Genomic DNA, 15,975 nt, shown 5'->3' on the forward strand with positions numbered 1-15,975 from the left:
TATGAGCACTTCACCCGTATAAGCCAGTCAAGAGAGAAGGCTAGCTGCGAGATTACTGGCCTGAACCTGCCTATATCCAAAGTAAGAAAATTCAATTGAACTGTGAGTCATCATTTCAACCTGCACCTTTGCTCCGTTCATCCCCTTAACACAAAGATGGCCTTCCCTTTACACACATTGAATTCTTTGAACCTCTCCTTTTCTACAACACATTCGCTGAAAAGGTATTCAACCTACAGCTGTAGTAAGCCCACCACTGGCTGCTACCCAGCCAGCTTTTCCTCCTCAAGGCCAAGGACATTAGCAGAAGTGCCCTGGACACAGTCACTGGAATGGGAACCGGGGGGTTTTCTACTCCTGGCATTACAATTTGCATTTCATACATAATCATGTTCAACTCAAAGAGAAAGGACATCTTTTCTGCTGAACGGATTTAAGAAGAAAAATCACAATTAATTGAACACAGTCTCTTTTAGGACAGCTGCAACTCTTTTAATTTAACATTGCTATGACTGAAATGTTCAGCACCGAGGAGGGATAAAGGGGGCTTTTTTAGGCTTGTAGCTTGGGACCATGAAAGGGTGAGGTTCAGCTTGTTGAGACGCCATAATCTGTGGCACTCAACCCATTGGTGCTAAATGCATCTGGCCCTCTGTGCGTACAACATCTGGAAGCTAATTTCTATCTCCAATAGCGGCCATATGGGAGCTCCCATATGTCAGCACACATAATACGTTAAAAACAAGTGGACGAGGGGAGAGACTGCCGCCCCTGGAGAACAGACTATATCTTTTGTGTTGGATTTATAAGGTGTGCTTAAGTGAGTGTGATGAACTGAGCAGAAGAGGAAGAAATTGAAAGAGATTAACAATGTGTTGTTGATTGTATCTGGTTGTCGAGGTGTTTGTTGTAGGAGACAAAATCAACAGAGATCATGCAACCAAAGTATACCGCAACTGGCACTTCAGCTACAAGACAGCAGAGGAATGAGGAAGCTAACTGGGCAGAATGGGGATGCCGATGGACACACTCTGCATCTGGGACTGTCACCCAAGGTAAACAATGTTCAGGGAGCCATCTGGTTGAGACCAGGGAGAGGGGGGTAGAAGAGGACAAGAGGAGGGCAGAGGGTGGAGGGAAGGGTTGCAACGAGCACAAGCATATGGAAAAGCAGATTTTTCCTCTCCCTCCAGCAGTCAGTAAAGGCAAATGTCAGCATGCGCTGCATCCACGCTTGACTGTGCTGCACTCGGCACCACCACCTGGCCCTCCTTGCTCAGCCACCGAGTTCGGGCAGCAGTGACACTGTGGAGCCTTTCCCCAGGGTAGAGGAAATCATCACAGTGCTCGGGATCATCCACATGCACGCGTGTATGCTAACACCTCCTGCACTCTGTGCTCTTTTTCACACAAGAGACACACAAAGAAACATGGGAATCATTTGCTTTAACTGAGCACAGTACCAGAGTACTTGTAAGAGGAAAAAAGAAACAGGCAGGCCTCTTTCCAAAAAGATGAAGATGCACAGATTTTGACATTTAGCTAAGCTGAAGCATGGCCAAACCCAATGTTTGAGTTTAAGCACATAAATAACGCCATGAACAAAACATATTCTCCTCTAGTAAAGTTGTACTTGACCAGTATTTGCTGCTCATATGTATTTAGTACAAAAGGTTGAGTTTAACATAATCAAACCTGTAAAACATACTTTTCATAAAAGCATTTTTGATCACTTTTCTTTTCTCATCTGGTTCACATTTGAGCTAAGAGGCCGTCAAATGCTAAGGCCAGTGGGCTTCATGCCTCCATGTTCACTAACAGAGCAGCAGTGGGGAGGGGGCAAGGCCAGCTCCCTTCATGCAGAGCAGGCAGTCAAGGGGAAGGCCGAGCAACACCAAATGTCTTATTAATTCACTAATTTGTTGTGACTGCAGGGCATGAAAAGCCTGTTTCCTTGCCATCTGAGGCCAAAAGAACCCAGTGCCATGTTACTTACTTACTTACTTACACACACACACACACACACACACACACATACACTTGCTTACCGCTCTCTGGCCTACTTTCATGTGCGATGGTGGGAATAAAGACAGAATCACCCTTGATTACCTCCGTGAAAGCACCACCAGGGGACAAGCATCATACTGACGACTGACTCAGATGAGCAACACTGACAGTTAAAGGAGGATTATGGTTTCAAGAATCAACACCCAGAGGACGGGAACCAGGTGAAGAAAGGTGCAGTAACCCTTCAACACTATCTTCTATTTCAGTCTTTGGCTATGCACTCTCAGAGGACATTGTGTCATTATCTGTCACACTGTATAAGCACATGATAACATCCACGCATGAACTCTCATGTCAGCAAACTGGGCTGTATACACAAGTTATTTATTCATTGGTTTATGATGTTAAACTGTCTTTTCAACCAGAAAACAACAACTCGTATGTGGTAGTTAATCAACCCTTACTAGGTTACATGTAGACTCCAAGACATTAAATAAAAACTGGTGACCCAGAGAGTGTTCTGACAAAGTTTGTTGTTTCACAAGCTTGATCACATATGGCTAAATATAGCTCCAACAGCAAATATGACACAATAACTCCTATAAACAGTTGATCATGATGGAAAATAAGCTAGCAGATCCAACTTCTGTGTTATTGTGACTCTTAGAAAGCAATCTGTGTAGGTGAGTGTGTACTTGTTTATATGTCACAGTGTGTGTCTGTCAGATATAGTGACAGAAGGTAGCATAATGCATCCCTAATAGTTTTTGTTGCTTAGCTAGTAGGATTTGGGTATTCAATGCAGAACTGCTATCTGCTAGTCACTGCTAACTATTCCCTAATTACTCAAATTGTTCTCGCCCCAACTGCAGACAGAATGAGAGAGAGAGACCTGTTTGATGATGACTGTGCAAAGATGTTGTAGCTATGCTAGTTTGATATGATATACATCCATGTATCGATATGATCTAAATATTCTACTTTCACTGAAAAAGTTTGCACTTTTTCTTTCATTTTTTAACATTTTTTCATTGATACTCCTCCCAGACCTCTTTGGTGCTGCAGAAGTCTCTGTGTTTTTCTAATAGACTGTATATAAAATGGACGTCATCTCACTCGGCTCAAAGTGAGGCTGCCACAGTAACTGCTCCCCCTAGTGGCTGGCTGCAGTATAAGTCAAAAACTTCGTCACCACCATTCATTTGAATGGGGCTGCAGTCAAACTTTAAAAAAATAAATACATGTTGTACGAATGTTTCTCACATCCGTATGCTGTGGTGATATGTAGTTATTATTTGACTGTGTTGTGTTCAAGGCCTCTTTTTTCTGAAAAGTTTCTTTTTCGTTAGTTATTAGAGGTTAAAAAACAGGGTTTTACTCCTGGATTTACTTTGATTGACAGCTGCCTTATAGAAAAACTCTGTAGGACTTTGGGACGGTACGCTGTAGGGTGGAGCTTGTTATCGTGGAAACACAAATTCCCTACTGCTCAGGCTGCAGAAAATTTTGGGATATTTTGGCCTCAAAACCGTACAATGTGAAAAAGCAGAGCAACGCTGTCCATTATATATACAGTCTATGGTTTTTCTCCAGTTCTGAATCTCACAGAGTCGCATCCATTTTACCAGCAACCAGCCGTATGGCTAACTGTGGCATATTTACATTGATACTATGCTGAAATGTTCATTAAGATGCACTGTCCCTTTAAATACATAACAAAATTGCACATATGCTGTCTTATGTTACTTTTGAATATCATTATCTTGTTATGGAAGATTTTTGTTATTTAATGGCATAAAGTAAAAGGCAGTTACACGCAGGAGCTGGTAAAAGAAACAGATAGGATACACTTTAAAGATGAGATCATGATAACATCAACTATTTAATTTCTTCTTATTAAAGGATTATTCGACTATTCAAAGATCCCAACTCACCCTCTCTAAAAATATTTTGTCATAATTGTAATTCTTCATGATATATGATGATATATATACTGTATATCATGTTTTTTTTTTAGATTTAGACAAATAAACCTTTGAAGGAGAAAGTCAATACATACCAGATAAATTAGACTGCCTTATTATTTCAGCTGATATTTTCTCAGATCTTGCACACAAAACACAACCCTGTTTTCAAATGTATTGTCCACCCAAAAACATGCCAGTACCTCATCAATTATATTTATGTGGCTCTGAACTATGTCTAAATAAACTGAAAAACTATTAATCAAATACTAATACACCTAAAACAATACAAAGAATTTCAACACATTCTTTAAGTTGTGAAATTAAAAATAAAAGCTCCCAATCTTTTACCAAAATGATTACAATCACTGCTTTAACAAAGACAGAACTGACAGATTCTAATGAGAAACAAGCCCTGATGTCTATTCAGAACCAACATTTTAATTTGCTCCACAAAGACTCTCCAGCTGTGTTACAAGCTGGAGTCTTCCTCCCTGAGGTCAATTCGCTTTTTTACTGGGACTCTGGTACTTGAGCTGAAGGCCTTGATGGTGAGAGAGCACAGTTAATCGACTTTCTTTCTACCCGGCGCTGTTGTTGTACAAAATTATTATAGAATCTGAAAAAAAAAAAACCTTGCTGGGGCCCTTTTGTGTTTGGGGTATATGGGGAAAAACAGTACAACAGCAGCTTCTCCTGAAAACATGGCCTTCATACTGAAATGCAATTTCACAAGCTCCTTAACAGACAACAACCACCCATTTTACTGCAACAATTGCTGCCTGCTTCTATACCCATTTGGCCGACCGGTGTGGAACAATTGGGTGGCAGGAAAGGTGACAGGTAATTTAAGGAGGCAAAGGGGAGGCTGTGAGGAGTATGTCCGGCTCGGCAGAATGTTTTGCCTGAGTGTGGACCTCTAAGTGGCACCATGTCAATGAAAGCGCAGCCCCTCAAATATACAAACATAACTGTTCAGGTATAATGTCCTTTGCTTATGTAGCATTCAAAGACCATGTCTGCATATATTTTCATGACGAGGCGCACACTGAACACTGAATAGAAATGGCTACATATGTCTTAAAGTATGTTAGAGACAGTTTAAGAAGAGAGATGAACATGTGTCAAGCAATATCTCATTTCTAACAGCTTGTGCTCTGCTTTCTGTGCCCAATACTCAGTGAATCTGAGTATCACAAAGTATAAGTTTGCTGAAAACACATCTTATTGAAAGAATGTGAAAATTCCTCAGGTATGTAATGTACTTGGCAATAAAAGTTATTCTGACTCTGTTCCAGGGAGAATTCATGCTCTTTGTTGCAGAGATTACATGTTGTGCACAGTGTCAGGAGAATACCTCACATTGTATTACTCAAACATTAAGTCATTTGTAATGGCCAATAAACATTCAACACAGAGATTATATTTTTATATTTGATCATTATTTGTCAGATTCTGTGTATGTGTGTTCGTCCACTGAGAGATAGTGTGCTCCAGCTGTTAGGATCCAGTCACTCTGACTTGTTGAGGACCCTGGCTCCCACTAGTGCAGCGCACAGGCCCAGAGGTGGTGAGACACACAGCAGCTTGACAGAGGAGGCAAGGGACAGAAACAGATAGCGATGGAAAGACAAAGAACAACAGAGCAATGTCTGAACCCCACACAGCTGCTCTTGTTCTTCAGGGAACCCAGCCGGGAAGCATCGCTCAAGCGCCTAATTCCTCTAATGTGTGCAGTCATGCGCTGTACAGGGTGAGGGTGAGGGTGGGGGGGATAGCTGCAGCATCAATCCCAAAACTCTGAATCTGTGGCTGAGAGACTGATGGAGGACCAGTTTGACTGGGCTTGGGCAACTGGCCTTTGGCCACTGGCGACTGGGCCAAGCTGAGGCACCCAGTGAGACCGAAAGTGATAACGCCGACCACCCTGATCAGCAACAGTGTGGTAAGAGGCCATCACACTACAGTGAGGTACACAAGAGGCAGGAACAGAAGGTGTATGAGCGAGGAAGGAGGAAAAGGGGGGTTAGGTGTAAATGTCTATACGGGTGAGTGACTTGTTAAAGGGGTCAGGCTGCAGAAGTGAGGTGAGAGGACGGAAGAGTGAAAGTAGACTGTAAAATATCAGCTTGAACACGAGCTGCTGCTACAAAACTTTCATTCTTTCCAAGCATAAATTCTTCTCAGGGTTTTACCTGTAAGCATCAAGAAATATATTTAAATTACTTTAATAAATAATTTGTATGACCATGAATCTATTCATAAACATATGTTTATGACCCTTATAATGCCAAGAAAGGGCTTTGTAAGCTTGGTAAATTGGAGGAAATGTATTTTTTTGTGCATAAGAAATGACATAAGCAAGGTTAGGGTAGCAAAGTTCCGGGAATTGTTAGAAACTTTCCATGGAAATTAACGTGAATTTATGGGAATAAACGGGAATAAAGCAGGAATTGACTAAATTGAAGGTTGGCTCTTAACAGGGAACTTAAATACAGTTGGGGGAAATATATTTTAGCATAATCCTGACTAAAACAACCAGATTTCATGCAAGTTGAATATCTATGCTATTCCTCAATCACATGCACATAGCACACTGCTTACTGCAGGCCTATTGAGACCACGCCCCCTACATGCACTGTGCATTCCTCCATCACATGAAGCACAGATGATTTCTAGAACCCTGCAGAGGCTAGGCTTGAGAAGCTTGAGGGAAGATGCTTTTTTATTTGCATGTTGAATGGGACTTTTTTAACATTTTGAAAGGGACTTTGTTTATGTTTTAACAGCATTCATGTTTTTTTTCTTCAATGAAAGAATTTATGTTCAGTAAAATATTTAACACTTGATGACGTTCTACTTACAAATAAATCTGTTTTAATTGAATTATTTTGGATGGATGTCTGCTTATAACAAAACAAATATCTATGCTTGGATATGATACCTTTCCATTACAATTCCCTAAATTCCCAATTAATTCCCATAATTCCCATGGAAAGTTTCCAATTTACAATATTTCCAAAATTCCCCAGCCTAACTTCCCATGGAAATTTACTGGAAATGTTCCACCCCTTTGCAACCCTAGCAAGACTACACACACACCCATAACACATCAACGAAGGCTGTCTCTACACTGAGGATGTCAGGCTTAATCCAGGGAATCAAACCATTGCCACCAGGGGGAGCAGGTGTACTACAATCAATTCTAGCAGGTAGTTTGAAAAGTGACAGGAACAAATGTGGGCCTATTTGACCAGGTAAGTCAGTTCATATGTACCACAGGTACTTTGTTCAACAGTGTTGGGTCTAATAACTAGTAGTTCCCTGATATACAGCCATGCTATCATTGTTCAGTTAGCCTCTTGAACACAGGTGAAATTGAGCACATTAACATTGTTCAAAGCTGTCCAGTGCACAATTTTAAACAGTTTCATTGCTCATTGATAAATGACTAACAATCCAAGGTGTTTGTATTCATGGCCAACAGACTTCACTTTAACTGATGGCCAGGTCGCTAAATTAAAAAGTGTCAAACTTCACTTTTTCAGCCTAGTGTCTAATTAAAGCTCTTTTCAACATCAGTAGGGTGCCAGACTTCCAGAGACTTGCCAAAAACCTTACCTGATGTTGCCTTGACAGAGTGCTTCTGTAAAAAGTCCAGGGTCTGAGCCAAAGCCTTCTTGTTGCAGTGAATTGAAAGTTCCTCGTTGCATTCAAAACACCTGTTACAATGAGAAGGGGTCATAGACAAACACAGGAAGGCTTAGAGTTACAGGTAATATAACAACCCTCAAGGAACATGCTGGAATAAAACTTTCTCTTCTAACAGAATGACATGGCTGAGGAGAAAAATCTTTACTAACAGTGACATTTAATTATTTGGTAAAACAGCATTAAATACCCTATGGAAAAAAGACTACTTCTACTACTACTACTACTACTACTAATAATAATAATAATGATAATAAAAATATGAGTCAAAACATCCAGTACAATTGTTTTCTATGCGAGCACACACACTAGCAACATCCTGACACGTGTCACTACAGGTTTACACACACACACAGGGAGTGTGTGGTGTCCTGGCCTCTCTTTTTTTAATCACATATTACTAGTATTATTAGTATTACATCAATATAATGAATACACTTTGGAGGTTTCTCACCAGGCCTTCCATGTGTTCAGGCTGATGGTGATGCAGTGAGACTCTGGGTGGAAAGATTGATGGTGCTTGATTGCGTGCTGGATCTCTGACTGGTTACAGCCCTGTTTATGGTTCATGTAAAAGAAAAGGGTTACATTTTAAAACAATACATAATCTGCTTTTACGCACACACACACACACACACACACACACACACACACACACACACACACACACACACACACACACACACACACACACACACACACACACACACACACACACACACACACACAGACACACACACACAGACACAGACACTACCTGCCTACCTACCTACCTACCTACTAGGGATGTAAACAATTAATCAGGTATCGATTAATTGATTGTTAAGAACTAACTTGAAACACGCATTTTCTATCACGTGGAACAAACATCATGTGGTCTCATATTTGGTTCTTCTATCAGGGAGGTGTTTTAAGTTTAAAGCATGTTTCAATGTGAATCAGCTGTTAAAGGTGTTGTGCTCAGCGGAGATGCTCATTTGGCGGCTGTGGCTGTGCGTTGGGTCTCCAGGTGTGCTTTTTAAAGAGGATCAATGCACAACTGCTGCCAACAATGACACGGACATGAAGGTTGACAACATTAAACAGGACGTTTCCCCACCTTTGGATACAAAGCCAACAGATTGGTGGGAATTGCTAGTACGCTATGTTTGCAGACCAACAACATCAGAGCCGTCTGAGTGTGTTTTCTGCTGCCCTGACCCGGTTGCGCTCCCGGCTGACACCTGACCGAGTACACATGCTCATTTTTATCAATAAGAACGAGGAGACAGAAAACTGGACTCTGTGAGTCTGAAGTCCTTTTCTATTCAGTTGTCTTGTTGCAGCAAAAACACAGTTAGTATAATGAGCCTTCACTTTATGTGATTGTATGTCCGTGGAGAATATTTCTATGAGCCTGATCGTTGATATTCAGCGTTAAACATGTTGTTAACATGTGTTCAATACCGTCAGTTATATACATTTTGTTGATGTGGAAAATAGAATTTAGGGGGAAAAACAACGTATTTGGCATTATTTTTGACATAAGATAACTCTCTTTTTTATTGATTAATCGATAACTGATCGTTAACATTTCCAAAGATCTGACTACCTATCTATGTTTCTCAGTTTAAAAACACTTGATCCTAACAAGTGATAAGACACAGAAAATGGTATTACAAACATTTATGAATGGAATTTTTGATAGCTTTGTGTTTCATTTATCCCTCCCTACCTCCAACTCTTTGCTTGTCAAACTCACAAACTCACACATTTATAGACATTAAAGAGCAGCACACGACACAACGCATGAAAGACTCTGAAAGAACAAAAAACTTTTTTCAGTCTAATATATGTAAAATAATTTAATTATTGTTATACATAAAGTGTCATACTCCAACATATGTAGCCTAAAGACTGATTTAAACTTCTGCGTCGAATCGTTGGTATAGCCTACGCTGAAGGTCTGCGTAGCTCCCGTACGTATGCAGAGACCTACACACGTAACTGACGTGCACCTCCTCCAAAATGTAACCACGCGTAGAATCATCACGGACTGCAAGCCCTGTGATTGGTCGGCTCGGCGGCATTGTATTTTGGGATCCCTGCTCATCGGCCGCACATTGCCATGTACTTCATCTCCTCCTCTCTATTCTTCATGTAATCATGTCTGTATGATAAACAGCAACATGTATCAGCTGTAGATTAACATAACACGCTCTGAATCACTGTGGAAAAGGAAACAGAGATCATAGCGGGGCCATAGACTGTATAAAATATGGACGTAGTGTCCGTGACGTCACCCATCTGTTCCTGAGAGCTGTTTTGAAGCAAATCGACGGCAGCAGCCATATTGGTAATGCTGAACTCAACAAGGCAGAGTGTGACGTAGTGTGAGCCTCTTAGCCAATAGCTATGTGTTCCCGGCCGGGAGTCACGTCAGTCATGTCCTTATTTGGGCAAAACTGTTAATCTTAATATCTTCTGAACCGTCACGTTAGAAAAAAATTCACCCCAGTACAGTGTGTGCCGATAGAGAGATTAGCTTCATAGGACCAAGCCGTTTTTTGAACCAGGCTTTAAACATGTTTATTAATGCTGCAAAGATCGTCTTTTCCCCATTCATGTCTATGTGGTTTCCTGTGTTTCTGCAGCCAACCTCAAGCGGATTTTCGATGTATTGCAGTTTATAACACTTCCGCATGGGCTTCATCGTTTGAGACCGGAGGTTGCCGCTTGAGCGGGGCCGGAAGCAGGCGACCGGCTATCAGAGAGACCACACTGCCCTCAAGCGTTTCAGCAGAGAAATTCTGCATGACGAGGACACATCTGCGCACAAGTATGCGGCGCTCATGTCTGCGTCGACCCTGCTGCGTAGGGGAGATGCAGAAGTATAAACCAGCCTTTCGTTTTTGATAAAATTTCCCTTTGTAGTTTGGTCTTTAGTCTAATCACAAACTGTTGCACTGTCTATTTCAAATCATATGACTAATTAAAATCATTGCTATTATAATGGAACTATTACCTGGAATCCACACTTTAAGCACACCAGGATTTCATTGGATGCTGCTGGCTCTCCATCGATCATAGTCCTCTCCTTCAGGCATTCAGAGCACATGAGCCACACGTTGGACAGAACGGATTTCTTCACAGAGTTCAGGTCCACAGCTTTACTCACATGCTGGCAAGTCAACCCTGGTGAAGAAATAAAATCAAATATATTGGTATAAAGATTTACCTTCCATTCACTTTAAAGGTGACATATCATGCTTTTTTCATCAATATATATTGGTCTAAGAGGTCCCCAAAACATGTCTTTAAAGTTTATGCTCAAAAAAACACTTTGAAATCAGATTTTGGTCTGCCTGAAGAGCCCTCTTCTTCAGTCCTCCTCAGAACACTCTGTTTTCTCTCTGACCACGCCCCCTCAGGAAGTGGATGTGGCCTCGGCTCTCCAGCACGTTGATCTAATGTTTACATGTTGGCTGAATATACACGGCTGCTCATAGATCGCGTTACTTCAACCCTCTGAATCTGATCCAGAATCTGATCCTGACGGAGAGGCGACCTTTCTGAATGATTGGTCACAGATTTAGTGTTTCTTGTTGTTTTATTGGTCAGTATGTCGACGTGTGTCTTGGTACACAGCTACAGCTATGAACATGTAGCTATGTGGCTATGCTAACTAGTGCTAGCACTTATCCATGATAAATAAAAATCATCCACTAGATCTTCAAATCTGCAGACGTGGGGAGTAAAACCGACCTCTGCCAGAAAGGCAGCAGGACCTTTCTGAAGGATTGGTCACAGATTCTGTGTTTCTTGTTGTTTTATTTGTCAGTATGTCGACGTATGTCTTGGTACACAGCTACAGCTACAGCTATGTGGCTATGTGGCTATGCTAACTAGCGCTAGCACTTTTCCATGGAAAATAAAAATCATCCACTAGATCTTCAAATCTGCAGGCGTGGGAAGTAAAACCGACCTTTGTGTTTATTAAGACAGCCTACAACTAGCATGCCTCCCTCCTCAGCTCCTTGTTAGCACACGTGTGCAGGGAATGAAAAACGGAGGAGGGGTTAGTATTATTTTATACAGTCTATGGGCTGAACAAGCTCCGAGCTCTGACTCCGTGACAGACCGGATGTTGTTGTGACGCAACATAAACACAGAAGTCTGAAACGGCTCGTTTCACACACATTTACAGAAAGCTGGAGAAATCAGAACAGGGGCAGAATGGATTTTTTTTCATTCTCGGGGGGTTTGTAGATATGCCAGGGACACATTTTTCAGGTAGAGAACCATTAAAAAGTTGATTTTGCATGATATGTCACCTTTAAGACAAAAATTCAAGATCATGAGTGACTCTCTTTTGGAAGCGATGTATGTAAATCAGGGTGTCATGGGGCTTTTTATCATGCAGCTGATTTCTCTGGTCTTCAAAGAATTAAAAGAAATTCCCTTCAGGGTCTGTACTGTCTGTCTTCAGTAATTCACTGAATCTACTTGGAGAACACTTCACCAAAAACACTCTGCGTGTCATAAATATATACCTTGCCTTATGAGTTAATTTCATTTACTGTATATTGTGTTAAGACTCTGCCAAATGAAATCCCACAGCCTGACTTAGGTTAGCGCTGCTTCAGTAACTTACCACTGACTTCATCCGATGACTCCTCATCTCGAGGTTTCCTCGGTTTATTCGTCCGCTTAGTCATTTCTGCGGCTTTCAAGGAGAAGGGGTCCTTTAGCCGCATCTGGAGCTCTTGGTGTGAAGACAGAGAAAGAATATTTGTGTTATTACACCAAATGAAACCTCACTGACACTCAACAGAACTATGTTTCAGTGCTGTGTGAATACAGAATGCATCATTATTGAACTTACTTTAACTTTATTCTATTAGCTTTTTTAAATAACAGCTTGAAACCCTTATATCTATCACAGCTATTATTTATGCATCACAGTGTATTTATTTAGAAGCATACCAGCATATTTGCTTCATCTGTTTGTATTATGTTGATGTTGACAAAAAAAAACCAATTCACATTGTAATGTGCATGTGTGATTTTTACTCAAGAGGATACCAGACTCACTCTTCTATATGTAGTTTGCTTTTCCTATGACTTAGTTGTAGCACTATTTTACCTCTTAGATTACACATACAGTGGATATCAAAAGTCTACACACCCCTGTTAAAATGCCAGGTTTTGTGATGTAACAAAATGAGACCAAGATAAATCATGTCAGAACTTTTTACACCCTTAATGTGACCTATAACATGAACAATTCAATTGAAATCTTTTAGGATGAAGAATTCAGACTCATGACAAATACTAGTCAGTATACACCTGTCATAATTTAAAGTGACTTTGATTAATCCCAATAAAGATCAGCTGTTCTAGGAGGATTTTCATCACATGTCCTCAGTTCATCTTACAGCAAAAGCCATGGTCCACAGAGAGCTTCCAAAGCAGCAGAGGGATCTCATTGTTGAAAGGTATCAGTCAGGAGAAGAGTACAAACATGTTCCAAGGCATTAGATATACCATGGACCACAGTGAAGACCGTCATCATCAAGTGGAGAAAATATGGAACAACAGTGACATTACCAAGAACTGGACATCCCTCCAAAACTGATGAAAAGACCAGAAGAAAACTGTTCAGGGAGGCTTCCAAGTGGCCTACAGCAACATTAAAGGAACTGCAGGGATTTCTGACTAGTACTGTCTGTGTACTACATGTGACAACATCTCTCCTATTCTTCAGATGTTTCACTATCGGCAGGGTGGCAAGACGGAAGCCTTTTCTTATGAACAAGAACATCCAAGCCCAGCAACATGTTTCAAAAACATACATGAAGTCTCCCAAAAGCATCATGTTTTTTGGTGTGATGAAACCAAGGTTGAACTTTTTGGCCATAATTCCAAAAGGTATGTTTGTCATAAAAACAACACTGCACATCACATAAAGAACACCAGACCCACAGAGAAGCATGGTGGGGGCAGCATCATGCTTTGGGCCTGTTTTTCTTCAGCTGGAACCAGGGCCTTAGTCAAGGTGGAGGGAAGTATGAACAGTTACAAACACCAGTCAGTTTAACACAAAACCTCCAGACCTCCGTTAGAAAGATGAAGATGAAGAGGAATTTCACCTTTCAATATGATAACAAACCAAAGCATTCATCCAAATCAACAACAGCATGGCTTCACCACAAGAAGATTCAAGTTTTGGAATGGCCCAGCCAGAGTCCAGACCTGAATCCAGTTGAATATCTGTGGGGTGGTCTGAAGAGGGCTGTGCACAGGAGATGCCCTCACTATCGGATGGATTTGGAGCTTTTTTATAAAGAATGGGCAAATATGCAAGATGTGCCATGCTAATAGACTCTTACCCCAAAAAAACGGAGTGCTGTAATAAAATCAAAAGGTGCTTCAAACAATCATTTGTTAAAGGGTGTGTACACTTATGAAATCACATTATTTTACTTTTCTATTCTTCCCCCTAAAAGATTTCATTTGTTTTCAGTTGAATTGTTCGTGTTATAGGTCACATTAAAGGTGGAAAAAGTTCTGACATGATTTATCTTGGTCTCATTTTTTTACATCACAAAACCTGGCATTTTAACAGGGGAGTGTAGACTTTTGATATCCACTGTATGTTATGATCCCAAAACATCATTTTTTTAAACATTGTTTTATAAAATGCAGAAGAACACTCTTCCAGTGTCTGCTGAGGTAGTTGTATGCCAAAGTTGTATGCCAAAAAGGCTGAATTTAAAAGCTGCACAGCTTGCAATAATAACCTGTCACTGACTTGACCAATCTGCTTACATTTACTTATAACATTACACCTTAAATCAACTCATTAGTGGGTAAAACACATGTTCAGGTGGACTGTTTTAATACATTCATCTAATAGGCCTTATCGTTCCGTGATCAGATTTGATAAGTCACTCTCCATTGTTCTATAACAGATCGAAAATATATCTTTAAACCCAATTTACCACTGAATCCCCTTAAAGAATCCTTAAAGCAGAGAGTCTCTGTCCCCAGTCAGACCAGCTACTAACACGGTTTACAAGCAACAATTCACCTCCAGTGTCTAAATGTGCGCACAGACAAGCTCTTTGTGGCACTAATCCAAATAATAAATAAATGACTTGTAGATCTTTAGAAGTAACGTACTGTCAGAAGTAACTTACCTCTATATTCTGGCTCCTATGTTGACTGTGTCAGCTAACTAAGCCAACAGTAATATGTTAACTCTTCCTGACTAGCAAACAGGCTAACTACATTAGCTTGTCAGAATAAAAATATAAAATAACAGGCGTATTTCACCTACTTATACACACAGATAGTGACGCATTTCAGCGCACAACACAGCGCTACGATAAAAACATGACACTTGTTTCGATAATTCTTGGTTTTTACCCCTGACTTTATGAAATGTGTCAAGCTTTCGTTAGCACTAGCAAGCAGACTTAGTCAACATGTGACGCACTACGGCAACCCGACGTGCCCTACTGCTGCGTTCAGGGGCAACAAGAAAAATCCAACCACAGTGTCACAGCTCTGGGACTTTCCAGGGGGGTTGTATGGGTATAATAAATATGAAAGTAGAGGGTGATGATTCACTTGTGATATTTTATTCAGTGAAAAATAAAAACTTAGAATGTTGAACCTTTGTTATGGGCAATGTTTTATCAAGGAAAAAGAAAACTGATCACATAACACCTCTTCTTAAAACTCTGCACTGGCTCCCTGTTTCTTTTAAATTTGATTTTGAAGTTATTTTACTTGTTTTTAAAGCTCTTAACAGCCTTGCTCCTCCATACATCACTGATCTGTCATTTTGTGTTCCAACCTGATCACGAGGTCCTCAAATGCTTCCTTTTTAATGTTCCTCGTGTGTCTCAGATAAAGAGAGAGAGCTTTCTGTTTTTATGCCCCTGAGCTGTTGAACTCTCTGCCTCTGGACATCAAAGCAGCGAGCTCTCTGGGTGTTTTTAAAAGTAAACTTAAGACTTACCTTTTTAATCTAGCTTTTAATTTGGAGTAAAGTTTTTACTGCATTATATTGTTTTTATTATTTTTATTATTTGAATTATTATTATTTTCATCATCGCTTTAACATTTATTTATCTTATTTGATTATCTATTTATCTACTTATTTCTTGTATTCATCTGATATTGTTAATGCTACCTTGTTTTTAACTTTTCTTTCCACTCTTACTTATTTTATTAATTTTACTGTATTGATTTTATTTTATTTAAGTATTTTATTTATAATCATGCCTTTTATAATTTTGCTTAT

The 15,975-nt window shown here is 40.3% G+C and overlaps 1 protein-coding gene across 1 annotated transcript in view; it reads right to left on the reverse strand.

Moving 5' to 3' along the window:
* The window catches only part of usp45 (ubiquitin specific peptidase 45), a 49,620-nt gene extending 34,434 nt beyond the window's left edge, over nucleotides 1–15,186 (reverse strand). Inside the window, exons 1-5 of the mRNA XM_034698563.1 lie at nucleotides 14,864–15,186; nucleotides 12,316–12,426; nucleotides 10,687–10,856; nucleotides 8,137–8,237; nucleotides 7,593–7,693 (exon numbers count right to left, since the gene is read on the reverse strand). Coding sequence (XP_034554454.1) covers nucleotides 7,593–7,693; nucleotides 8,137–8,237; nucleotides 10,687–10,856; nucleotides 12,316–12,418 — 475 coding nt within the window. The 5' untranslated portion in view covers nucleotides 12,419–12,426; nucleotides 14,864–15,186. The remainder of the gene's footprint in view (nucleotides 1–7,592; nucleotides 7,694–8,136; nucleotides 8,238–10,686; nucleotides 10,857–12,315; nucleotides 12,427–14,863) is intronic.
* Between the last annotated feature and the right edge of the window lie 789 nt (nucleotides 15,187–15,975).

The sequence above is a fragment of the Notolabrus celidotus genome, chromosome 12 (genome assembly GCF_009762535.1).
Source record: "Notolabrus celidotus isolate fNotCel1 chromosome 12, fNotCel1.pri, whole genome shotgun sequence".
In the NCBI taxonomy this organism is placed as follows: domain Eukaryota; kingdom Metazoa; phylum Chordata; class Actinopteri; order Labriformes; family Labridae; genus Notolabrus; species Notolabrus celidotus.